At 50.1% G+C, this 26,119-nt stretch overlaps 1 protein-coding gene across 3 annotated transcripts in view; it reads right to left on the bottom strand.

Moving 5' to 3' along the window:
- Window positions 1-26,119, bottom strand: part of MSI2 (musashi RNA binding protein 2) — a 430,970-nt gene that overhangs the window by 10,867 nt on the left and 393,984 nt on the right. For all 3 annotated transcript variants that reach the window (XM_025361542.1, XM_025361540.1, XM_025361543.1), the window contains one exon: window positions 21,679-21,741. In XM_025361542.1, coding sequence (XP_025217327.1) covers window positions 21,679-21,741 — 63 coding nt within the window. The remainder of the gene's footprint in view (window positions 1-21,678; window positions 21,742-26,119) is intronic.

Genomic DNA, 26,119 nt, shown 5'->3' on the forward strand with positions numbered 1-26,119 from the left:
ATGTCAACTCCAGACTGAGAACAGCAAGCTCAGGATGTATACAGAGAGGGGACTTGACACGCACAAATCCAGAGAGTGGTGGGGCTGCAGATCGGGGGGCAGCGGAAGGTGACACTGCCTCGGCCCCCCACCAATCTCATCATTCTGACCCTAATGAGGGCCGCAGCCTGTCAACCAGTTAACTAGGTTAATTTTGTTCACCTTTATTTCCCCTTAGTAGTTTAAACTTTATTTTCTTTTCCAAAATGGAAAACAATATTTTTTTTTAATTGTAAAAGGAAGTTCTTATTGATTTTTAAGCCTCAAGGTGAGTCTGGGCTGGCCAACTTTGGTCTACGGCTAACCAGTATTAAAGAACCAGACATTCTGAGAGTCACATTTTTAGATCTTCGGCTCCAAAGGGCTGCTCCTGGCAACAATCACTTCTCCCTTCTGCCTCCCTTGGCCTCTCCCCCTCTTCCCTGTGACCAGTTGCCTTCAATGGCAGAGGCAAAGAACATCCATGCAGGTGGGGTCACTCCTGGCTTTGGCCCCTCCCTTGCCCAGAGACCTGTGGTTTGAGGCCCTCAGTTCTGGTGGGCCTGGAAGAGCCAGAAGTGGATTGATTTTCACCCACTTGTCACAGGGATGGGAAGAGATTGATGAGGCACCCAAGGCACACTGGCAGGAGACTGAGACAGAGACACAAAGATACACGAGAGACCAAATCAAGCTGGGCCTGGCTCCTGACTCAGCAGAGAAAACAGAACTGTAGCCGCCGGATGCCCTTGGGGTGGGAAGCCCGAAGGTGAGCCCCTTTGAAGCTGTAGCTGAAAAATGAATAAACTGGCCAATGGAAAGAGCAGGTTAAAGAGAAAAAGAAAAAAAATAAATTACAGAGGCTGAGAGCAAGTGAACGGCTGATCTGGGAATGCGCTCGCAGACAAAAGGATCAGAGATTTTTGAATACAGAAGATTCAACTTGCAGATAACACTTGGCCCTCTCACTCATGGAGGCAAATATCAAGCCGAGATATTCAAAAGGCGGTATTATCTTAGTCTAACACATTTTTTTCTTCTGAGCTCAGGAAAACAGAAGAAGCTTGGACAGTGGACTCCTGGTTTTATCCAGGCAGCTGAAATCCCTCCCTATACAAATGAATTAATTAGCCTGTTCCATTTTAGGCTAATAGGATGGGGTGGGCATGAGGAGGCGCAGTGGTTGATGGAAAGAAAGTTTTTTTGGCTTCTTTCTTGTCTGGCCGGATGTGAACCCCGGAAGGTGTTGGGCAGGCTCACCTAACTAGTGGGTGGGGAGAAGCAGGTTTAGATTTCCGTTTCTTCCAACAGAAGAGCCACCTAGAGACTAACCTAGCCAGCAGAAGCAGTCTCGGAGACAGGATGTAGCGTGCCCACAGAAGGGTGATGTCCAGAAATGCCCCCTTCTGCAGGCTTAGAAGACAGAAGGGCTGTTGGTGTTATGCCCATCCCTGGCAACCTCTCCCATTCCTGTGTGCGGGGAGGCCTGTGGCTTCTGAGTTGGCCTGAAGGGAATTTCACAATAAGCAGCTCATCTTAGGTCTATATCACCCCTCCTTGCTCAGTCATCCTCCATCAAATGACACTAAAATCACCGTGGAGAAGACACTGTATTAGAATGCAGCTTTCAAATCCCAAGTCCTGTTTTATTATGCACTTGCTCATCACAATGCCGGAGCCTCAGCTCAAAGTCACCTTGCAGATGTCCCCCAGCCAGGGGTGAAAGACAGGGCTGCTGGGTCCCCACTAGAGGGCGCAGCCGGCAGGCAATGAGCGCCCAGTTCTGGGCTGGTCCCCTGTCTCCAGCTAGGCTTCTGGGCAGTGGAACCCGCACCCTTGAGGGCCGGGCACACGGAAGAGAGGAGCCTCTATTTTCCACAGTCAACACTTGTGTGTGTCTGTCTCTGCAAGCAGAAGACCCAGGCTCCAGAAAGCATGTTAAAGTCCCCGAACAAGCCATCTGGAAACTCATGCATCTTTGAGAAGACTCATAAAAAGCAACGGCTCTGGCTGCTTAGGAGAGAATGGGGACTGCCACTTGGCACATAAACTTGTCAGTAGCTGTTCCTGCTGTCTGACATGGGAAGACATTAGGGACAAAGTAATTTTCTTCTTTCGCGAAGTCAGCGTAACTCCACATACTGAACACTGGCTGGCTACACAGGAAAGGGGCTCATCTGAGAACGCTGTCTCCCTCTAAGAGGAGACGTAGAGAGTGGGGTTGCAAGGGGTAGGGGGGAAGGCATGAAGCCAAATCTCTGACCTGAGGGTGCTTTCTGTGGAAGTCATTCTCCAGTCGATTCTCAGTGATCTAAGTGAAGGGTGCCTTTTCCCCAGGCACGGAGACTTATTTTGGGGGGCCAGAATCGGTCCCATATACCAGGATCAGCTCGGGAAGAGAAGATGGGACGTGGCTCTTAGTGGACAAGGGCACCTTGTCTACTGCTCAGCTAGGGTGTGCGTGTGTGTCGGGGGGGAGGGGCAGGGAGTACACTTTGTTGAATAAATAAACAGTGCTGAGATTTATAAATTGGATATTATGACTCCTGTCCCAGAAGAGGACAATGTCTTGCAAACGTCTTGGCATTTTTGCAGCAGGAGCTATGAGCGTTAAGTGGCTTGGGATAAGCCCTGCTCTAGGATGGCAGTTTGGGGGCTCATTGTGGTGATCAGGTTCATTTCATTAGCAGCATCCATGGCAGCATTTTAATCCCAGGCAGGTTTCTCTTTGCCCTTCATCCTCACTCCCCAATATCCTCTGGGCTTTCCCAGTCAAGGTGGCACCCACAGAGAGGCAGCAATGATGTAGAGAAAGGGAACACTGGACTCGGAGGCAGAAGACCTGACTGTGACCCCAGCTCTGTTCTTACAGTCAGGTGCCTTGGGCTAAGAAGCCACTCACAAGCCCAAGTCCTCATCTGTAGCAAGTGAGTGATGCTTTCCTTATTCAATCTGACTCACGGGGTTGCTTCAGGAATGAAAAAGAGAAAGTGTTCTGTAACTTGTCAAGTTTAAAACAAATACACCCTATTTCTGAAATAGTTATGTATGCAGAGCCCAATAAGGCAGGTACCACCTGTGGATTTAGGAAAATCTGATATAGGAAAATGCAATTCACTATCCATATGAATCAGGAGGTGACTTACAAAAATCCCAATTTATCCATTTGGTGCATTTAATCACCTTGGGCCTGAAGAAAGAACTCCTGGGAATGGGGGTCAGAAAAGCGAGGACACCGAATCTCACCGAGGATGGCAAGAGGAGATGCACTTGAATGAAAGTTGGTGGCATTTCACATGGGATAAAAGGAGAAACTTCCTGCCCATCAATAAAATACTCTGATGGCTGACCTGGGAAAGTCCGAGAATCTTATCCTGGAGATCCTAACAGAGACGGATGCTGCAGGCTTAAGACTCTCACCTGCAAGGGTTGGACCCAAAACTACCGAGCATCTTTCCCTTAGGGTTCTAAAACGAGATGGGAGAGATGCCTGCTGTCTGGCCAGCATGTGACTCTGCCCAGCTGTGGTGAGAAGGGACTGGCCTGAGAGTGGAATTAGGCATGGAGGGTAGGGAAGTGGCAGGAGTCAGAACAGCCTCATTGTAGGTCTAGAAAAGGTATGGAAGTCTAGTCCAATAATTCTTGCGTTGTCCCTAAGTGATGCCACTGGACCCGAGGCAAAAAGCTAGAGCCAGGACAATGAGGGGGGCACCTCTCAGAGGGCACCTCTGGCTCTAAGGCCTGAAAATTGGATTATTACTGATCCAGAGAAAGGAACTGTTTACAAAATATTTTCCAGATGAGCTCAGTTCATATATTTGGGACAAGCCAGGGGCCCACCAAGTTTCAGCCCTAGACCCAGCTCCTAGTTCGGTGGGTCTCACATTTCCGCAAAAGCCAGGGCCAGCCCTCAAGACAATTTCAGTCATCTGCTTTGTGAATTATCCGCTGCTGCCAGGTTTCATTTCAGGCCGAAGACCACAGTGGCCCCAGCACATTTCCGGGAGAAAGACCCTCCCCTGCCCAGCTCGTGCATGTGGCTCGGGTAAGGCAAATGCAATGGAGGCCCACCCTTGCCAAGGCCAATTCAGAAGGGATTTGGGCTGACTGGTGTCACGGCCTCCATTCCCAACCCCCAGTCCTGACAGGATGGAGGACTGAGAACAGGAGAGGTCATAAGCCTGTGTAATAGTCTATGAGGGCAGAGGCTGTGTTAATTCATCACGCTGAATTTTTAGGAGTTTTTGTTTTAGAGAAATTTAAAGAAACTAAATAAAGTTATCACACTCTCCAACACTCACCTCTACCTTCACCTTGTCTATATCATGCTTGTATCTGCCTTAATTTAAAACTCCACAGTCATAGGACTCTATCTCCCTTATTAGCAAGAAATTCCTCCAGGCAGGTGGGGAACTCTCAGGATTCTCAGGGAGCCCTATGTTCCCGATCAGAGAGCATACTCTCCAAAGAGCAATAGCAACCTTCTGCCATTCCTTAGTGGACACTGGCTCCACAATGCCAGTTGACTGTCAACAGTGAGGGCCTGCATGAGTCTCTCTGAACAGCCAGCTACTCTTTATTGGAGGGCTCTGAATTTCGGCAACTGGGCAGCCAGAGGCCTTCCTGGGGAACAGAATTGGGGATCCCATTCTGCAGTTTCCTTCCTGTGTCCTCTGAAAACAGTGCCCACTGTAAATAATTGCAGATGGTCAAATGCGAAAGGTAAGCATGAAAAGACAAAATCTATTTCTGATAATGGAAGGAGAATACTCGGTTATGAATTGGCATGTCTCGAACAGAGCAAGGTAGGATTACACTCCAGGAGTCTGCCCGGCCAGCTATGTCCCAGCAATCCTTGGCTCAAGCTTTCCTTCTAGAGCTTAGCCTGAAGGTAGGAGAGACTGGTAGAGAAGATCAGCAACGATGTCCAACCCGGGAAAATTGTATGACATGCTAAATTAAAAGCAAATCAGTTCAGGCACCCAGATGCAGGGACAGTCAATTTTATACACAATATAGTTTTTAAAGCTCTGCTGAAATTCAGGCTATTTCAGAAGGGAAATACTTTAAAACTGGGGGAGGATTAACAGAGCAATGTGATGGGATTTCTTTTTCACTGTCTGCATATACAAAGAGATATATGACTGAGAGGTACACACTCAGCCTGGTGTCAACATCATGCTAGTCTTGATGTATCTGGAGTCGCCTGGCTCCTCTTACATGCTGCACGGGACACATGGTGAGTGTCTGGGCACGCACTGGGCTGATAGGACAGCCAGCATCACACAGACATTCCAAATGTCAGTGACAATGGCGCCAGTCTTATGATAAGTTGTAGTTTCTGCTCATTCTCAAAACTTAACCTGATTCAGACCACTGAGGTTGGTGCTGATAATGTCTACTGGTTAATGTTGGCCTGTCTCAAGTAGCGAACTGATGGACATGAGCACTTAACACTTGTGAATTATTTTGTTGAAAGATCTTGGCTTCTGGTCAAGTCACACTCCCCTAAAACCCTCAGGAGATAGTATCATTATTAGCCCGTTCTAAAACTCTCCTATAACATGTGAGTGGTAAAGCTGGGGAAGCACACTACCATTCAGATCAGTGTAGGGAGAAAGTTCCAAACACCCAGAACCAACCCATCTGAGAAAGGCTTTCTGGCTAGGACCATGCATTTTCTGTTGAGATATAATCTCAACAGTGCAGTGGTGCACTCTTGACTCACTGCAACCTCTGCCTCCTGGGTTCAAGTGGTTTTCCTGCCTCAGCCTTCTGAGTAACTGGGATTACAGGTGTATGCCACCAAACCTGGCTAATTTTTGTATTTTTTGTAGAGACAGCGTTTCACCATGTTGGCCAGGCTGGTCTCGAACTCCTGACCTCAGGTGATCCACCTGCCTCAGCCTCCCAAAGTGCTAGGATTACAGGCGTGAGCCACCATGCCCGGCCCTCCTGATACGTTTTTATTATCAGCCCTGATTTGATTCTGTAAGTGTATCTCAAGCTCCAAAAGGGCCAGGCCGGGTGGGTTCTAGGCTGGTGGGTTGGGAAGGTGGGTGAGGGAGGATGGTTGTTAGTGGTTGACTGCTGTCTGCCCATGGTGCAAATTCTGGGGATGGAGCAGCCTTGAATGGGCTGTGGCCTTGTGGCCAGAGAAACTAGGCTCTTGTCATGAGGCCAAGGAAAGAACTTTCTGGAGTTGAGGTCAGTTCCCATTTCTCTCAACCCCTAAGGGCCCTGAGGGACTGAGTTTGTTTGCAGGTTTCCAGGAGGCAAGCACAGAGGGCCCTGGGAAGGGAAAGGCCATGAGGCAGTCACTGGGGCCCTGTGCGGTGACCAGATGTCACTCCTGCCTGGCATTGGCACAGGGCTTGTCCTGCTTGTGTGAACTATCTGCCAGGCTTCACCAGACCAGGCTTCAAGCCTCAAACACAGGATGGTGTTCCCGATCCCTCTCCACCGTGAACGGATGTTTCAACAACACCTTACCCTGAGCCTCTAAAGCGCTTCAGAAGAGGAGGGAAAACCAACCCGGGAGACACATGTTACGGTTTGGCTGAAGCAGGCGGTGTCTTAACACTAACATCCTTCTGCCTCTTCCTTAAATTAATTGGCTTCAGACTCCAGGCCCACACAGGTTAGAATTTGCAAGGACTAACAGACAAGGAGGCTCCTCGGAACCTGCAGCACCCATGCCATGCTGCACTGAGCCACCCAGCAGCTGGGCACGTAGCTGTGGGGAGGCGAGATGCCACCATCACCACTCAGCAGAGAAAAGGCAGAGAGGTGGCCCCTGTTGGGTGATACCAGAGCCCTTGCTTCCTCATCCAGCCCTCCCAGGTCTGAGACTCCAAAGGAAATAGACAGGGAGTTTGCTGCCCGGAGACAACTCCCTATTCTCTCTTACAGTTTGGTGGCTCCAAGTTTCTACTAGTTCAGTCCTGAAAATGTCCCTTGCATTGCTTTGCTTTGATCCAGTGACTGCCTCTGTCCTTGAAGCACATTCATCTCTTTTTTCAAAAAAGAAGCCAGTTTGGCTTTTCCCCACATCTCCAGCCACCCTCTCATGTTGCTGCTCTGTGGTGTGCTTGGGCACCAATTTCCAACCTGAAAACCACCTTCCTGCCTGCCTCTGGCCAGGAGGCTCAGATCCTTCCTTGTGTCTTATAAGTAATTCCACTCACTGCAGGCCCAGTTTCTGCACGACAGACTACTGCTAACAGAAAACACTATGAAATCCAAGGCTAGGACCACAGACTTATGAGGCAGCCTAACGTGGTCCTCTCAATCATGATGAGAAGCTGTGTAAGAATTAGATGTCACTCTGCCCCGTTAGGCCTGATACTAGCAGGGACAAAACAGGGCCTGGAGGTGAAAACCAATGAGGCAAGAAGCACAAAGTTCTAGAAGCTGCGGCTTCTGCAGGTATGAGGCTGGAAAGGGAACCCATACTTATGAGACCCTACCGTGTTGCTAGGCATGTTGGTAGGTGTTTCACACCATCTTTTTTCATGCTCCGAACATCTTGTAAGAGCAGCTTTGTAACCCCCATTACAGATAAGGAGACCAAGGGTTTGAGCAGCTAGGAAATGTGTCCAATGCCACACAGTGTCTCAGATAGGACCAAATCTGGCTCTAACTTGAAGGCACATGCTTTTTGAATTATGCTGCTCAGGTATCCCTTCTGGAATCATACTTTGACAAGGTTTCCTCTGTTTACTTGGATCTTTCTTAGCCCCAGAGAAATTGCAAATTCAAGAACACAGAACAGATTCTCCAACCTTGGAGTAGAAGCTCCTGAGGGATGGACCCTGTTGCCCTTTCCAAATTGGGAGCCCCCTGGCAGTGGAAACATCTCTTCCATCAGGGTGGGGGTACCCTGAGGTCAGGATCTGACTGCCCCAAGAGATACAGGACTGCCTCTCTCCTGATGACTAGGTCACTCTCCCCTATGCCACAGACCAAAGAACAAGCAGACTTGCAGTACTGGTGGGGTCAGGCTGGAAGCAGAGAGGGCACTGCCAGAGCGAAAGTAAGCCCTGGTCAACCCTGGGCCCTCCGCTAGAACTCCCCTCCCCAACCCCAGGAAGGTGCCTGGACCCAGGGGGCCACCCAGAGAGCTGATCTCAATCCTAAAAGACCACTCCATTCTGCTGAGAGCCAAGGCCTTTGGGGAGCTCGCATGCCCTAGGGCTGAACGGTATTTATTGCCCAATCATATCTAATAGAAAACTCACTGCTGGGGTTCTAGCAGGCAGGGGGCAGGGTGGGGTGGGGAAAGTATCCCAGGGGCAGCCCCTTGAGGACCCACACAAAAGACTTTCCACTTGAGTAGCTCATCTTTAATGATTATAAAGGCACAGGAGTCTAATCCATTTTTGATGTAAGCACTAATAGTTCTGTGTCCTTGAAGTTCAAAGCAAGCGCATACATGTCACTAATTAGCCAAGCACAGAGCCATTCAGCTCCCTCTCATGTTTCTAATTAGGTCTTTAATAACAAACAAACTCCGACCTTACCAAAAGGCCCCCATTGGTCAGTCAAGGAGGGTGGCTGCTTCTCTGTTTACGGTTGCTGCAGGCTGCTAGTTTTATTTGTACATGCCCTTAATCTCAGCCAGGACTGGCCTGTCCTCGAGAGAGACAGGAGGGTCCCTCTGGTCCACCCTGGAGGGTGGCCTTCCTGACCCTGCTGGGAAGACCAATGGAGGCAGGAGAGCTGTGGGCTCCACAGCAGCAGGCTAGAGATCCCAGCCCCACCTCCCCACCTCCCAGTTAGAGGAGGCTGGGGTACCAGTGACAGCCACAGAGATGTTATGGAGCTTTACATCCAGCAAGAACATGAGATACTTGGGCCCAGTGTTACACACTGCACCTGCCTGAGGCTCAGCCTGCTAGATTCTGGTTTGATGGGTCTGTGATGCAGCCTGGCCACTGCACAGTTTAAAAACTCCCCAGGTGATCCTAACAGAGAGTAACGTTCAAGAGCCACAGCATTGGCCTCAGTCTCTGGGTTGATTTGCTCATTGACAGCAGCTATTTACAGGTCCACTATTATTCATGAATACCATCCACACAGAATCAAACCCTAAGAGATTTAATCAACCACACCCAAGGATGGAAGTCTGAGGACAGATGTGTAAAATGATACACAGTTCTGGAACGGCTTCTGTTCCTCCCATTGCCTTCATACATTAAACAATTCATGGCTGACTGTTTTCAAATTCCCACCAAGTTTTCTATCACCTGGAACCTCTTGGCTTTCTCTCCACTCACTTCTCTCAGATCTTTTTTCTTTCCCCCCACCCCCCTTTTTTGAGAGGGAGTCTTGCTATGTCACCCAGGCTGGAGTACAGTGGCACAGTCTTGGCTCACTGCAACCTAGGCCTCCCGGGTTCATGTAATTCTCCTGCCTGTCTCCCAGGTAGCTGAGACTACAGGCACACACCACCACACCTGGCTGATTTTCGTATTTTTAGGAGAGATGGGGTTTCACCATGTTGCCCAGGCTGGTCTCAAACTGCTGACCTCAAGTGATCAGCCGCCTGGGCCTCCCAAAGTGCTGGGATTACAGGTGTGAGTCACTGTGCCTGGCCTGTTTTCTCAGATCTTAAGGCACTGTCACTGTCACTGTTCCTATCTCCAAGGAAAAGGGATTTCGAGCTTTGGAAACAGCAGCAAAACAGAGCTGTAGAACTGAAATGGCCCCCAAGGACCCTTTATCTGAAATCCTCATTTCAGATAAAGGTGGAAGCAGGCCTGAAACCAAGTCTTCTGATTCCCTACTCTGCCTTCTATGCTGTTATGCTGCCTCTATTTTTTTTTAAGCTGTTAATCATCCTCACTGGAGTAATCAACAAGGCAACCTCTCCCTCTAGGAGGCAGAAGGGATAGAAAGCAAGCCTCTCAGCTGCTTTAACTTCGAAGGCCAGGGCATGCGGAGCCACGGGGACAACCCTGAACAGTGTAAACCTCCAGCAGATCATTTCCAAGCCTGAACCGAATGTGTCCTTTAAGCCAGACGGGAGGGGAGTCACTGGAGTCTTGGGGGCTACCTCCATTGAAGACTTAAAGACTATTTTACACACCTGGAGCTGATCAATCAAAGCCAGAAAACACAGAAGGACACAGCAAAACTGGACTAGGGGTCTTCTCTGACACTGGTCCATGGTGTCTGCTTTGCTGCTGTGCGTCTGTCTTTCCTCTGAAGGATGGTGACGCTGCCGCCACCTTTCCACCCGAGTCAGGGACTGACCCCGACTCCAGGGCATCCTGGATCCCACGTCTGTCATGCTGAGCCCCTCCTCTTCTCTCCAAGGTCAGAAGCCCACCCTCTCCAGGATACAGTCAGAAATAACTTTCCGAAAGAGAGGCAAGAGGGGCTGGGCTGCCTTTCCCGGCTATATAGCCTCTGCCACAGGCACCCAGGCATCAAATGTTTACCACAGACCTGGGCAGACCATTTTATTAATATTAATAAGTAACCAGGAACAAAGGGCCCCTTTATTTTTAGCTTTCTCTAATTGTGTAGTAATTACTCATCTACAAAACAAATGAGGCCCTGCTAGCGGTTGCCATGGTACCGGGTGCCCAGCCTCCCTGCAGGATGGTTGGCCAAGAAGCCCGCGGCTCCCGCCTTGGCCCCGCCCCTCCCCCCGCCACTGGCTCAGAGCAAAGCCCCAGCAACTGGGCAGCCAATCACCTCCCAGTCGTAAGGCCGGGCGGGGCTTCCCAGCGACCTTCCAGATGCGGTCCTCGCAGCCCACAGGAAAGAATGTTGACTCATCCCTACAGAGGACGTCTGTCTTCCCAGAGAAGCCCGCCCGTGCTCCATCGCCTAGTTTCTTCTGGGCATTGGCTAACTTCCCTCAGCCTTGTTTCAGCTAAAGGTTTCCTTCCAATAATTCTCTTCAGGCTGGCTTCCTCTTACCCGACCACGCCTCCTCGCGGCCTCCTTTGTCTGACATTGGTCTGAGTGCATTCAGGGACCAGAAACCTGATCAGAAATCTCAGCCAAAGCCAGGCAGTGTCTGCAACAGCAGGAGCAGGTGCAAAAAAATACTTATACTGCCTCCTGAGGCCACTCGTAAATGATTTGGGGTTATCTCCTCCCCCAAGGATAATGGAGAATTGAGTTAAGAGCAGCTGTGGTTTTTTTCTTGAGTGTCTGTTTTAAGGTTGTAGAGCTTGGCTCAGCCATCGCAGGGCTGGTGCGATGGAGCGTCCGCTGATAGTGGCTTATCCGAGGACAGAATGACGACAGGCTTAGGCTCAAATCCTGTCTCTGCCACTTCAGATAAGCTACTATCCTTTCCAAACTACAGTGTTTAAATCTTTAAAATGGGAATGAGAATGATTAGTGCTCACTTCATAGGGTTATGAGAATTAAATAGGGTAAGGCTGGTGGACTTGACACGATACTTGGCTCACTCATAATACATGTGAGCTAGCATTATTAACATCTATTATCATTATTGTATTAAAATTGGCTAGGATGTGTCTCTAGCATTCTATTGACCACTTACAAGATACCTTTCCCTTCAACCCTTTTAGCCTATACCATGGAGTGGCTGCCATCGTGGTGTTCTCATTCCCTGACAGATCTAATTTCAACAGCCCATCACAGCTGTTCAAAAGCATTATTCGTCTGCTTCCTGTTCTGTAGGATCCCAAGCTGGGAAGGGAGACCTGTTTTAAAAAATTAATATTAATAAGCAACCAGGAACAAAGGGCCCCTTTATTTTCTGTATTTTCTAATTGCATAGTAATTACTCATCCATATGAAGAATGAGGACTAGGTTGACTTTGCCGCGGGGAGGCCTGATGGTTTGCATTGTTGGGGAAAGCAGGTGCCACCCACGGATATATGCAAAATATCTTCCAAGGACCCATAATCCCACCTTTCATTCAGGAGAGCTCACCGATGAGGAAGAGGGCTGAGGACATGGAGCAGAGGAGGAGGTGCCCCAGGTAGGGTGAATCCGGTATGGCTTCCTGGCACTTGGAGCCGAATTTTGACAGAGAGGGCAAAGACAAGGACAGAGGGAAGTGGAGTGGCAGAAAGAAAGGGGACAGTGGCCACCTCAAGGGCAAAGGAATGGGAAGCAATAGCCCCAAGCAGGGAATAAATAACAGCTTGTTGGCAGAAGCAAAGGAAAACAGGGGAACTAAGGCAGAGATTTGCCATGGAATGCCCTCCTGTGTCTGCTTTCTCAATGCTTCTCATTCCACACCCCTTGCTCCAGGTCACAAGCCCAGCCCCAGACCCCAGGATTAGGGGTGAGACTGTTCTTTGTGGAGCTACAGCCAGGCTTATCTTCTTTAGATGGCTCTGTCCTTGCTGAGCTTCACTTCCACGAAGAATACGAACCTCCCTCTCCTATGACTATATCAACATGGCTTTCAAGATCTCCCAGAACTTTGACTATCTCTATCTCTTCAAGCCCATATTCCCTGCCTAGCAGACAGCTCCCACTCCAAATTCTCCAAGGCCTGTGTCATGTCTTGCCTCCTCCACCAAGCTTCCTGCCTGCTTGGTACTCTCTGACCATGTAGGAATCTATCCTTATTAAAGGCTAGCTCTCACATCGGTTGTATACTTTTGTCTTCTCCAGAAGCCTGAAAGTTGGCTGAAGGCAAGGACCATGCCATGGAATTATTCTGCATCCCACCCCAGCCCCTAGCGTGATCCAGAGTTAATCATCTTATGGATAAGAGCAAAAGGCCTACTGCTTCTTGAGCAGCTATATATTAACATCTATGGAGTGTTTAAGAATGCACATGAATTATCTGTAACTCGTCCTCCCACCTCAGTCCTGCGTCTTGAATCCATCCTGGACAATGTTGTCAAAGCTTGTCAAACGTACAAATCTGATGTCAGTTCCTAGTTTCAGGCCTCCCATGGTCTCACGGGCCCTGCCCATGTAAATCCAGTCTTCTTAGCTTAGTACCAAGGGTTCCCTGCTCTGATTCTGCCGAGCTCTCTAGCTTTACCTACAGTTACTCCCCTGTTGCATTTTATTCTCCAGCCGGAATAAAGCATCTGTAGGGCCTCCACCTCACTCCACTGTCCTGGGGTCTGGTGGCTTTGCCCATGATGTTCCCTGGCCCCCTGGGGAGCTCCTATTTGTCCTTTAAAAGTGGAAACATTCACTCCCCTGTGAAACGTTCCCTGACTTCCCAGGCAAAGCTAACCACTTCCTCCTCTGTGCTACTTCTGTATGTTGGATAGGCTTCTGTTACCCGGCTTACAGCATCCTATTGTAATTACCCATTAGTTTCCACACTAGGTTGGGAGATCTTCAAGGGCATAGAGACTCTTAGTATTTATCCAGGAACTTCCAGGGCTGTAGTGGGCATCCACTGGTTGTCTCTCCAGCATCATTCTTCCATTTCCCCTCTTATCAGCACGCAGGTTTTCCTTTGGGAATCCATCCTTACCCCACTGTGTAAAGAGCCATTCCACTTAGAGGGTGATGGATCCCACCCTCAGTGACTGGTTTTGTAACCCAAGCCTTAGCCAAGCAGCACAAAGCTCTGGACTTTCCTAGAATTCTGGACCATCTGACTCCCCTCTTCTGGACAGGATGGTACGATGCCAGAAACTGTTGCAATCATTTTGCCACTATGAGGAAAACCAATATAAAGACAGTATTGAAATGAGAAGGAGGACAGAGCTAAGAGAATTGCAGAAAAAAGATCCCCGAACAATCCAGGCATGAACCCCACTCTTCTATGGAGGTTCCAGGATGTCAGCCAATAAATCCCCCATAATATTTAATTCCCTGTAACATTAACCTATAGTGTTTAATCAGTGTTGGCAGGTTTCTGATACAGTGAAAAGCACCCTTGAATCAGGCTTAGGACAGTACCTACCACACCTACCACATATAACAATAATTACTACTGTTACACACTTAATAGATATCTGCCACATTCAACTCCATGGCAGATGTCCCCTAGGTCCAGTTCTGAAATCTACATCTGAAAGATCAGACTATGAGGTTTTAGGCCAGAGCCTGAGTGCTTGGCCTATATAGAGCTGGAAGCTGAGGCTACTTGGGCTATCCCTACACGGTCTTTATTCCTGCTTGTGCCCGGTGTCCTGGGGGGCAGGTGTGTCCCTCATAAAAAACACGGCTTCTCCAGAGGGCTACTTAAGGGGGCCAAAGACCTGGGTTCAAGTCCAGGATTCTTCACCTTTGACCAAAGCCTTGCTCCCCAGGTAACCAGGTGTGTGATTTAAAATAAGTCACGTAGCCATTCTGTAGCCCAGCTTTCTCACAAAAACAAAACAAAAACATGCTTGTAAACCAGGCCACAAACTTCTGCCTTCCTGACTGTCTCACAGGGTGGCTATGGTAATATACATCATGGTGTATATCTGAACGTCAAAACTCTGCAGAGGCCAGGCACAGTGGCTCACACCTGTAATTCCAGTGCTTTGGGAGGTCAAGGTGGGAGGATCATTTCAGGCCAGGAGTTTTGAGATCAGCTTGAACAATATAGTGAGACCCTGTCTCTACCAAAAACAAAAACAAACAAACAAGCAAAAGACCAAAAAGCAAACAAACAAAAAAACCAAAGCCGGGCACGGTAGTATGAACCTACAGTTCCAACTACTTGGGAGGCTGAGGAAAGAGGTTCACTTGAGCTCAGGAGTTCAAGACTGTACTTCACTCCAGCCTGGGAAACATGTGAGAGTCTGTCTCAAAACAACAACAAACCAACCAACCAACCATCCAAATAAAAAAACCTCAGCAAAACACAAGCAACCATGAATGATACACCTGGGCACATGCTCCCTGGATGATTCTCACCAACCCACACGTTGACCAGCTTTAGGGGCTTCCTCGACCCTGCAGTACCCCCACCCAGCCCAGGGTGCAAGGAGCGGGTCTCTAGGCCCCTCTCTGTTGTGCTCTACATGCCCTTATGGAGCTACCAAGGACACCACCACACTTTCCACCCCTGCTCCAGACAGCTGGGCCTGAGCTCCTGAGCCGACACAAGAGCAACGACCAACCAGCTCAGGGGGCAGGCAGAGATGTGTCAACCACTGAAAATAATTCCACTGATTTAAAAGACCATTAACATTCCCCCACTCCATTCACTTTAGGATTAACTTATACTTAGGTCTGGGCTTCAAGGCTAGTCACTAATTGCACTAGAGTTGATTTATCAAGTGCACAGTATTTCTATTACAAAATTATTGATTAGAGCTGATGTATTTTATCCTCAACAGGGTTGGTCTGAAAGCCCTTGGAAAATGAATGAAGCTGAGGTCAGCAGCGGGCAGCTCTGAGCATTATTATAAATTCACTGGGGTTACTTAAATCCAATGCTGGACTCTTTATGGTAAAAAGTCCTGGCTGTCCCAGAAATGAACATTTTAATGACAAACTGGGAAACGAGGTGTCCATCCCCAGAACACACAGCAGTGGACTGAGAGACGTGTGTTCAGGTAAGATCCTTTGGTGAGTCTGGCTGGTTGTGGTGGTTGGCCCTAATGGGTCAGAGATTTGTTCTCCCCCTGGGCCACTACTGGCTCGATTCCATGGCCACAGATGTGGCTTTATCTTAGCACAAGGGTGTCCCCATGACCTTACCCACAGATGGACCATCTTGCGGTCACAGCCCCCAGCGGATGCTTGCTGCTAGCACAGGGAGGCTGGGTGAGAAAGCAGAGATGGCTGCACTGCATCCCCCACTTCGCCGCCCCCCTCCATGAATCTTGCTCATGGAAGTGCAGGAAAGCCCTCTTCAGAAATGAAGGCACACATTGATCCATTTTCCTTTTTTAAATGAAGCTGACAGTGGTCATTCTCAGGCCAGAAACAGTGCATTGTGGGAAACACGGACTTTCAGAGGACAGGACTAGAGTCTCAGGCCACCGAAGGCTACAAGTGCCATCTGCCTTTATATTCCTTGGTGCTTGGCACAAAACAAATCCTTAATACATGTTGAAAGCAATACCTGGGAACCCTAAAGCTTATGGTGCAACTGACCCAAATAGCTCCAGGATCCCTCCAGCAAGTGGAAGAGTATATGTCGGATACTATCTTTCATGTCCCCCAGCCCCTAACATATATAAGGCAGAGGCTTGCAGCAGGAACACAGAAAACATCTTGAAGGGAGATTGGGATGGGCATGACTACTTCTTGAGATCTATTCTCCTCCCTAAAGCAATTTCTTTTCTGGTTCAAGTTAAACTATTTATTCCATCCCCTGACTTGCATTTTACTTTTGCTCATTTTACCAACTGGAACTGGAGCTCTTAGAATTTCCAGCCACAGGGCAGCAAAGCCATTTTCCTAGCAGAACCAGACCTGGGATTTAGGCCAGTGGGAGGGGATTTTCTGCTCTCCCTGCCTTCTGTCCCTACCCTCTTCTCTTACTCCCCAGCCTCAGGTCAATTTGCAGCTTCAGCAGCCCTGAAGCCTGACAGTTCCAGCCATCTCCCTGTGCACCTCCCCCACCCGCACCCCCATGCAGGCCAAGCTAGAAGAACAGCTCCTTCCAGATTTATCTTCCTGGGCCTTGGTGCCCTCATTCTGTTTGGGGGCAGACTGGCCTAACTCACATTCAATCCTTGTTCATTCCGATTCTGCCACCAATTTCCACAACTTGGTAGATTCTTTCCACAGCACTACCATTTTGCTTTATCTCTACGCATTCTCTCAGGGGACTTTATGGACTCTGACGTTTTCCTGGGCTTCTGTCTCCCACAGTAGATAACCTGCACCCTGAAGGTTCAGATCCCACCTGTGTTCCATCAATGCTCTTGCAGCATTGGGCAGAGCCACCACACCCTGACTGAAAGAGCAGGTTCCAGGAGGCAGGCACTACTCACTCGGCATCAACATGTAAGGGGTGGGGACACCTCCAAAAGCTCTGAGAGACCTCTGGCACTCCCTTATGGCTTGTCACCACAAATGTAGGGAAGATAGTGTGTCCAAACTGGCTGCATGTGCTCCTGTTCTAAGGGCACAGGCTGCAGGACTGCTCCTTTCCCCTTTAGGGAGCCTTCCTGGGGAGTTGGAGGAAACTGGGGGTGGTTCCTCTTGGATGTTCCAAGCACACCTCCCTTCCTGTCTCCATGAAACTGTGCCAGTCACCTCCATGCTAAGAATGTCACCACTCTTACCCTACTTGAACTTCACCAACCTTAAAAACAAATGGCAGTGATTCACTAGGACCAAGTGCATTCCCTGTCTGCAGACCAAGGATCTCAAGATCTCAATCCCTTCCTTACCGTGTCTCATTTCCCCTCCACCCCCCAAGAAGTAATCCATAGAGACAGGGCTGCCACATAGACCCGTATCCCTGAAGGGCTGGTTGTGACCTGCCAAAGGACTCAAGGAGTAGAGGGGCTCGAAGGAGTCTTGCTGGTAGGCCTTAAGAAATGAAAAAAGATCTGCTCTGTTCAAGAATAGTATGAGAAAGACAAGAACAAGGAAGACCTTTAAGACTCCTTCCAATCCTGGTTCCATTTTTGCACTATAATTGGACAATATCAACAGAGATCTCAGTGGGGAAGGCTAGAGCTGAGGGTGGTGACCCAGTTCTGGACCGGGGGAGCGGGGAGTGTGAGGGGAGGTGGTGGTGGCTGATGGTGAGAACATGGATCCAAGCCCCTTGGAAACATTGAAAATATGGAGCCCCTTCTCTTCCTGGTCCCCGCACTATCCTTCAGACGGCCGTGCTGTGCCGAGCCGTCAAAGACCCTGTAATATCAACTCAACAATGCATGTACTACAACTACAGCTACGGCTACCAGTACATCTACTACAGTGCATGCATTTAGTTCAGTCCCACAGATACATACAATCTAAGAACAGGCAGGGGAGGTGTGAAATGTTTTACTGGACAACAGGTGTTTTGGAGTTGTAACTAATAAAAAAAAAATCAAAAACGAAAGTGTACAAAAAAAGACATTTCTTGAGAGTTGGATATGAGTTTGTTTCTTGAACTGTTTCATCTGAACAAGCAAAAACATGCAAACCAGCTGGTACTAACAGGAAGCTGGACACTGAGAGAGGATTAATAGGTGTGGACAAACCTTCCCGCTGAGCGTGCTCAGAAGAGTGTTTGAGAGGAGGTGTGCAGATCCTAGCGTAAGAGAGGCGGGAAAGTATGCCTCAGAGACACTCTCACCGCAGCCCCAACCAAGCAAGAGAAAAGACAACAGAAATATGACTGCTCACACTCACCACCACCATCAGGAGCTCATGTTACTAGATTGGAATAAAGCTGGCAAGTATAAAGTACAGTAAGGGGTCCTGGCTGGGGCTGGGTGGGTGGGGAGAGGTGGGACGGGGTGGTACCAGGGGCTCAGAAGCTCTAAGATTGATACACGGACCCACCCATAATGTCACCCCAAACTAAAATACCCTGAATATCCAAACCACTTCCCTCAACTGTCGGGGGAGGCTTCTGTCGAACTGAATTGAGGTTTGGGTGGGACAGGATGGGGCCACTGGAACTGAATGAATACGATCAAAATAAACAAACAAACTCTCGACTGAGCACAAGAAAAGATGACATTTCAAACTACCAGGTGAAGGGAAAAAGAAAAGTGACCACTGATAGTGAAGTTATCTAGGAGTCGGCAGGGACCTCACCTGGTGGGGTCGCCTGAGCCCTGCTCACCTCAGGTCCTGGGGGAATTAGGAACAGGGGGGCAGGCTGGCCCAGAGGAGTTGGCTGAGGTGGGCACAGACCTCAAGGCTCCAAACCCAGACCTCCTACCCTGACACCATAGCCCTGACGGTTCCAAGTTGCTACCCTGAGCAAAAACGAAGCTGCCTCCACCCCACGGCCCTCAGCAAGTGCTTCTCACCTCAGGAAGCTCCCCGTATAAGTCATAATAGAAGGAAAAAAAAAAAAAAACCTCAAACATTGGAGCTAGACAAAAATCAAAGACAAAAAAAGGGCCCTCCATAGGATGATGTCTGATCCCTGAACAAAGCCTGAGAACCCCTGGGGAGCGGAGGCCACGTCTCCTACTGTTTAGAGTTGCCTGCTGGGTTTAGCACGGTACCAAGTTCAGGGTAGGTACTCAACAGACCCTCCCTGAATGTCTCCCTGTGTTTCCCTATAAGGGAATGCAGTTGAGCTCGTGCCGACCTGCAGTAGTTGAGGCTGCAGGAGCATCCGTTTCCCCTGGGGAGGAACTGGGGTGGGTAAGGCAGGGCTTCAGGAGCTAGGGAAGGTGAAACTAGGCCATCAACACCCAGTAAGCCCTCTGTGGCCCAGACTGATGCATACACCCAAGTGAGTCTGTGTGGTCCCTTGAAATTCAGAGCAAAGAGCTTTTGCCACTGAGAGGCCACTCACAGGTAAATAATTGGCCCTCCCATTAGGCTTGGCTTCCCGAGCATTTTCTAGAGGGTGTGAGGTAACAGTCCCCTTACTGGCAGAATGCGTTAAAAGAAAGAAAGGCAGAGTGCTTCCTTTCCCAAACCTGTAACCCTGTTTCAGGTCCAAAGTGGGGCTGAGGAACTAGGGTAACCTGGCTACAAACAGGCAGGTGTCTTCCTGCCTAGGCAGTGCTCTCACTATGGTGGATACAGTCTAGTCATTGCCCTTGGGCACATCCCAAGCCCCTGACACCCGTGCCCGGCAGCACTGTGGGGTTGCCCTGTAGCTTCTAGGCTGACCCTGCACCCTGTGGGGCGGGGCAGGCACCTCGGAGTTGAGGATTTACTCCTTGCGCTAACCCAGGCTGGTGTGGGCAGGTGGTCTGGGAGCACACTCCTGAATACAGTTCACTAACAGTGCAGCGATGAGCATGGCTGACCTAGAATGGGCTGGGAGAGACTTTGCTCCCGATGGAAATGGCTACAAATCAAACACCATTGATCCTGAAAAAAAAAAAAATGTGTGGCTGGAGATGACCTTGGGGGTTAGGGGTTAGAGGGATGGGTGGGACTCCCGCCTGGCTCTGGGGGTCCATGAGAGGGTGGGGTGGCAGAAGGGGGCACAGACCGTGGGAGACGACTACGGCTCTCAGATTCATAAAGAACCCCATGCTGCCCTTTAAACTTGCCATGAAGTCAACGAGAACGGGGTGGGGTGGGGAGAGAGGCAGGGTTAATTTCGGGTTAAAGTTTAGTTTCATAATCCAAGTTATAAAAAGAAAGAAACTGAACGGAGAAAACAACAACCAACAACACTCAAAAATCTCAAGAGTTTTCTTTTATCTTTTCCCCAACCCCAGGCACAGGTAGGGCCGAGGCTTGTTTATAATGATACCAAAAAGCACTCAAGTTAAAAAACTAAATGGCACAGGGAGACACGAGGCAGCTGTGCACCCCGCCCCCAGGGCCCAGGGCTGGGGGGACCGAGGGACACTGGCCAGAGGGCAGGTGGGGCCTTTGGACACTGGCTGTGGTGAGCAGAAGCTCAGGCAGGGGGCCCCACTCTCTGGACCTGCCTGCCAGTCTGCCCACTTGCCAGCTCTCTGGCAAACTGCCCCTCGGCAACCCCTGAGAACTCCCTAGCCCCCTCCAAACAAAACCCCAGTGGATGATTCGGGGGAGTGGGTCCTTTGTAGCTTGAGGCAGTGCCAGTTTGCATGGAACGGATTTTTACTGAAGTTTTCTAATGGGCCTCACTGTGCCAACTTTTCATCACCCAGGGTGTGGGTTCTTGGCATTTGCCCTCTGGGCTTTTAATGCTCTATTTCCTGGTACCTTCACCAGCCCCCCACCCTGCCCAGCCCCACCCTCCTCAGAGCCCTGTGACATCAAACTAGGCGCTTCCTGGGTGCTCCAGAGCCCTGTCCGTGGGGCGTAGGGGGCAAGAGCTGCAAACCATGACCACTCAGTTCAGGGAGCAGGGGTACGGAGGGAGCCCAGTGCACAGCGGAAGCCCTGCTCGCCTGGAAAGGCAGAAAGCATTTTGGGGAGAGGGACAAAAGGGACCCCGGACATCCTGGACATGTCCCAGCTCTGGCCTGATCCCATGGTAATGCTGGGATAGTGTTCCCATGTCACTTGAGGGGTTCCAGGCATCTAAAAGGTGGGCTTTGGAGACCGAAGGACTGGAGCAACCTCACGGGACAGAAGGCCCAATTCCCTTGGCAGCTGGAGCTGAGGAGTCTGGCTAAGAAGAGTCTGGGAGGCACAGTGGCTCCGGAAACAGCAGCTTCATTTACTGAGGCTCAGTGCTGGCCCTATGGCTGCTTTCAGGGGCTCTGGGGGTTTAGCCAGCATCCAGCAAGCCCACCTGCCAGTGCAGCAGGGACCCAGGGGACAGCCTAGCATTTCTCTGGCTGGCTCAGGGACCCAAGGAAGGGAGCCTATTGAATTAGCAAAAGCCAAGGAGGGAAATGACCACAGGTACCTGAAGCTAGTTGTCAGGTGACGGGACGGTCAAAGTCAAAAAGAAACTCAGGTTTTTTTTGTTTTTGTTTTTTTTTTCTAACAGAGAATAATAATCTGCCTTTGGTTTGCAGTCCCATGACTGTGACTGACCCCACTACAAGTGCCCTGGGTGGCCAGGCCTTGCCCGCGCCTCCCTGTCCACCCCCTCCCCGGGGCTGTGGTGAGAGTGGTGTTGGACAGATGCAGCCACACAGATCCGACAGGGCCTTGACCTCCCCCTGCACACTGGGGGCATGCCTGGGAGTCGCCTGTCCCATACACCTTCCTACCTGATCCTCTTGCTGCCGCCACCGCCGCTGCTGCCACTGGTCCGTAAGCCGCTGCTGGGAAGCCTGGCCAGGAGAGAGAGGAGCCTGTGTCACGGAGGAATCCTCGAAAGGGCCAGGCACAGACCTAGGTCACGGGCCACACAACCCCCGCCCTCCACACAAAGACAGGAGTGGGAAGGGATTTTCACAGGGCATCTTTTGAGAGGGACACAGAGTAGTGGCTGTCAGGCTTCTAGAAGGCACAACATCTTTAGGTGCATTTGATTCTCACCCATTTGTCACCCCAGAAGCTGGTTCTAGAAGGCCTACAACAATAATTCAAGAATTGTAGGAGGAATTTTTTTCTTGAGAAGCGGGGTTGAGCTCCCTGTTGACCCTGCATTGACACACAGTGGCTCCCCTGGCATTGTCTTCAGTAGCACTGAGCATGGCTGGGCTGGCCCACCGCTCCTTGCAGAGATCGTGGCAGAGTGGTCAGCCCCGTGCCACAGGCAGGAGGCACTTGGGACGGCCTCTTGACAGAGCAGGCACCTTGGCCAGGAGCTGGCTTAATTCCAGCTGTTCTCTGAAGGCTCTGCAGGTTAGCGTGGCCTTTTTAACTCCAGACTTTTGTCAAAACATCAAGTCAGCAGCATCACAATCCCAGGCCCAAGGGTGAAGCATTTGGGGGTCCCAGGTGATTGCATACACATGGAGCCAGACGGGAAAGGGAGCGCGGGGCTGCAGGGGTCTATGTGGAGTGAGCCCTGTGGCTTTATTTGATCTCTCAGTGTTTCAACCTCCTGAGGCAATTGTGGGAATTTAGATGTGGCTCTTTGGTCTGAGCCCCATGGACCAGATGAAACTGGCACTAGAGGGTTTCCTAGGGGTCCCTGGAGTTCTTCTTGATCAAGGCTTTATGCTATCTAAAAATGCACCTGGCAGCAAGGCTGTCCCAGCAATGGGAACAATAGTCAGAAGGGCCAAGGTAACTTCTTGTAGCTGCAGATTCCAGATGAAGTATGCCAAGTCCCCCGCCTCCCGGGTTTCTCTCAGCCACCAGCACGTGCACACACAGCCTCGCGCTGGGACACACACAGATACACTCCCATACATATAAAGACAAACATCCTCTGCCATCCAGGCAGATGCTTGGAGGCCTGACCCCAAGACCCATTTCCAATGACTGTGGTTTTAAATGATGTGCCAGAAGCCAGCCGCAAACTGAATCAACAGCCCCCAGCAGGGCTGCTCAACTTTAGCCACTGAGCCTTTTAAACAAGGAATTTCTACAGGACGAGAGGAAGACATGCACCGTCAAGGGCAGGGAGCAGAGGAGGGAAGAAAGCAGAGACAAAGCTCCCCCAAACAGAGCGAACTAGAAGCCCACTAAACTCTAAGACTATTGTCCTAGCTACACGGTACTACTGAAGGGAAAGAAGTTCAAAGGGGAACATGCTACTCTAAAAAGGTCAGGCTAAGCTACTTAAAATGTCAATGAAAAGAGACATACTTGCATTTAAATATGGTAATAGGGCTGTTGAAGGGGGAAAAAGAAAGATCCAGGTGAAATAAATGTACGATTGTCCCTGGCTGCAGGTCTCCAAGCGCCCATGGAGACCATGCATGGTGACTGGAGGCCCTCCCTTCCCCAGAAGGCAGCAATGAACCCAGAGGGAGACCAAGGAAGGGACCCCCAACCAAGTCCTCTCCCCATTTCTTCCAGGCAGGATCTAGATTTCTGAAGATGAGGGTCCTGGCAGAAATTGCTGAAGAAAAATAAGGAAGAAGTCAAGTTATTTCTCTCTGTCCCAACCCCCAGGACACCGAGGCTTCTGCTGCTGTAAGAGCAAGGCCCAGGGGACGCTGGAGGGAGAAGATGCAGGCGAGTCATTCCTTTGCACTCCTTACCGTGCACTTAAAACAGCAGGTTTCCTCTGAAGCACGGAAAGACTTGGGGGAGGGGGAAGGAGGAACGAAGTGGGGAGGGGAGTGTAGTCAATAAAAAGACTTGTTAAAAAAAGGTCCATTTTCTGGAATTGAGTGCATTTTGGACAAAAAGTCTGAAAGAGGAAGAAAAAAAATACTTATCCAAGAAAGGAAATCCATTATCCTTAATCTCAGATAAAGGCTCCTGCTGGAGGTGGAGCATCAGACGTTGCTGAGGGCTGGAATTTTATCTCCACCCTGGAGACGGAGGGTGTGAGAAGAGGGGCTGAAGAAGCAGGGCTGCCCGGTCTGTCCCTCACACAGCACAGGCAGCAGCTCCATAGTCACCACCCCACTGCCTCTGTGCCCTCCATCTGAAACACCAGGGCCATGCCGACACCTGGCCTAGCCCCTTGGGAGCCTCTTGGTGGGGAGGGGACGGAGCTTGCACCAGCATCCTGTACAGCGGTCCTCCTGGCCCCCTTCACCTGCTCCTCATCATCCCCTTCCTGTTCTATTAGGCCGTCCAGCCTCACCAGTCAACCCTCACCTGCCAAATATGTTTTCCATATGACCTGGCAGACAGGCCCCTGATACTGAGTTCCCACGGTCAGGTCTCTTCTTGGTGGCTGGGCTTGTGGGAGATGGGCAAGCACAGATACAAGGGGTGTGTGTGTTGGGTGTGTATGTGTTAAGTGTATGTGTGTCAGGTGTGTGTGTAATGTGTGTTTGTTGGGTGTATGTGTGTTGGGTGTATGTGGATGTGTGTGTTGAGTGTATGTATGTATTGGATGTATGTGTTGGGTGTGTTGAACGTGTTGTGTACATGTGTTGGGTGTATGGATGTGTGCATTGAGTACATGTGTATTATGTGTTGTGCATATGTGTTGGGTATATCTGTATGTATGTTGAGTATATGTATGTGTTGTGTGTTGTGTTTGTTGAGTATATGTATTGTGTACATGTGTTGGGTGTATGTGGATGTGTGTGTTGAGTATATGTATGTGTTGTGTGTGTGTGTTTTGTTGAGTGTATGTATTGTGTACATGTGTTGGGTGTATGTGGATGTGTGCTGAGTGTATGTACATATTGTGTGTGTTGTGTGTTGAATGTATGTACGTATTGCGTGTGTTGTGTGTTGAGTGTATGTGGATGTGTGTTAAGTGTATGTATGTATTGTGTATGTGTTGCATGTTGAGTGTATGTATTGTGTACATGTGTTGGGTGCATGTAGATGTGTGTGTTGAGTACACATGTGTTGTGCATGTGTTGGGTGGACTAGGGCCACCCCAGCTGGGGCTGCTGGAGAACAAAGAAGCATCCTGGTGGCCTGAGTCTAAGGCTGTGGTGACAGAGGGCATAGGCAGTCTCCAGGACAGGCCCTTCGTAGGACACAGGAGGCACCTGAGGACCAGGCGGTCCCTGGTGGATACGACCCTCTGGGGCTGGACCTGGGAGGGCTGGGAAGTACAGGGGAGAGAAGCCTGGCAGAGTGGCCTCGTGGCCCTGTCTTCGGCATTTCTCCTCAGGCTCTGAGGAGGCAGGGGTCACCTGGGACAGGCTACTTCCTTGGGAAACCAGGGGCTGGGTTATCAAGTAGGGGACTGTCTCAGCAGAGGGTGCTGGTGGGAAGACTGCAGCGAACCAGGCAGGTGTCCTGGCAGGGCTCAAGGCTTCTTCACAGGGCCTCGGGCCAAGCAAAGACGTGGCAGAGCTCCTTGTTCCACAGGTGCCCACAGCTGCCCAGCACCCCACTGCTCAGAGTGGGAAATGATCACCCCTCCACTGCTGGAAATGTAGCGAAGGGGGGCGTCCCTCCTCAACATAGCTTCCCTGGCCAATGTGTGAAGGGGCCACCAGACTCCTCCTCCTGAGGCAGGGCAGCACAGCAAACAGCAGAGCACACAGACTTGGAGCCTGTCTGGGTTCGATGTCTGGCTCAGTCACTTACTAGCTGTGTGACTTTGGGCAAGATGCTTATGCTCTCTTTGCCTTGATGTCCCCAACTGTAAAGGAGATGACCATTTTAGTGCAGGATTAATATATGCAAAGTGCTTAGATGAATGCCTGGCAGTGAGTAAGCCTAATTGGTGAGAGCGTGGTGGCTCATGCCTGTAATCCCAGCACTTTGGGAGGCCAAGGTGGGCGGATAACTTGAGGTCAGGAGTTCGAGACCAGCCTGGCCAACATGGTAAAACCCTGTCACTACAAAAAATAAAATAAAATAAAATACAAAAATTAGTCAGACGTGGTGGCACATGCTTATAATCCCAGCTTCTTGGGAGGCTGAGGCATGAGAATCGCTTGAACCTGGGAGGTGGAGGTTGCAGTGAGCCGAGATCGCGCCACTGCACTCCAGCCTGGGTGACAGAGCAAGACTCTCTCTCAAACAAACAAACAAACACTCTTTGGCCAGGTGCAGTGGCTCACGCCTGTAATCCTAGCACTTTGGGAGCCCGAGGTGGGCAGATCACCCAAGGCTGGGAGTTCAAGACCAGCCTGGCCAACATAGTGAAACCCCATCTCTACTAAA

Source organism: Theropithecus gelada, chromosome 16, assembly GCF_003255815.1.
Source record: "Theropithecus gelada isolate Dixy chromosome 16, Tgel_1.0, whole genome shotgun sequence".
Classification (NCBI taxonomy): domain Eukaryota; kingdom Metazoa; phylum Chordata; class Mammalia; order Primates; family Cercopithecidae; genus Theropithecus; species Theropithecus gelada.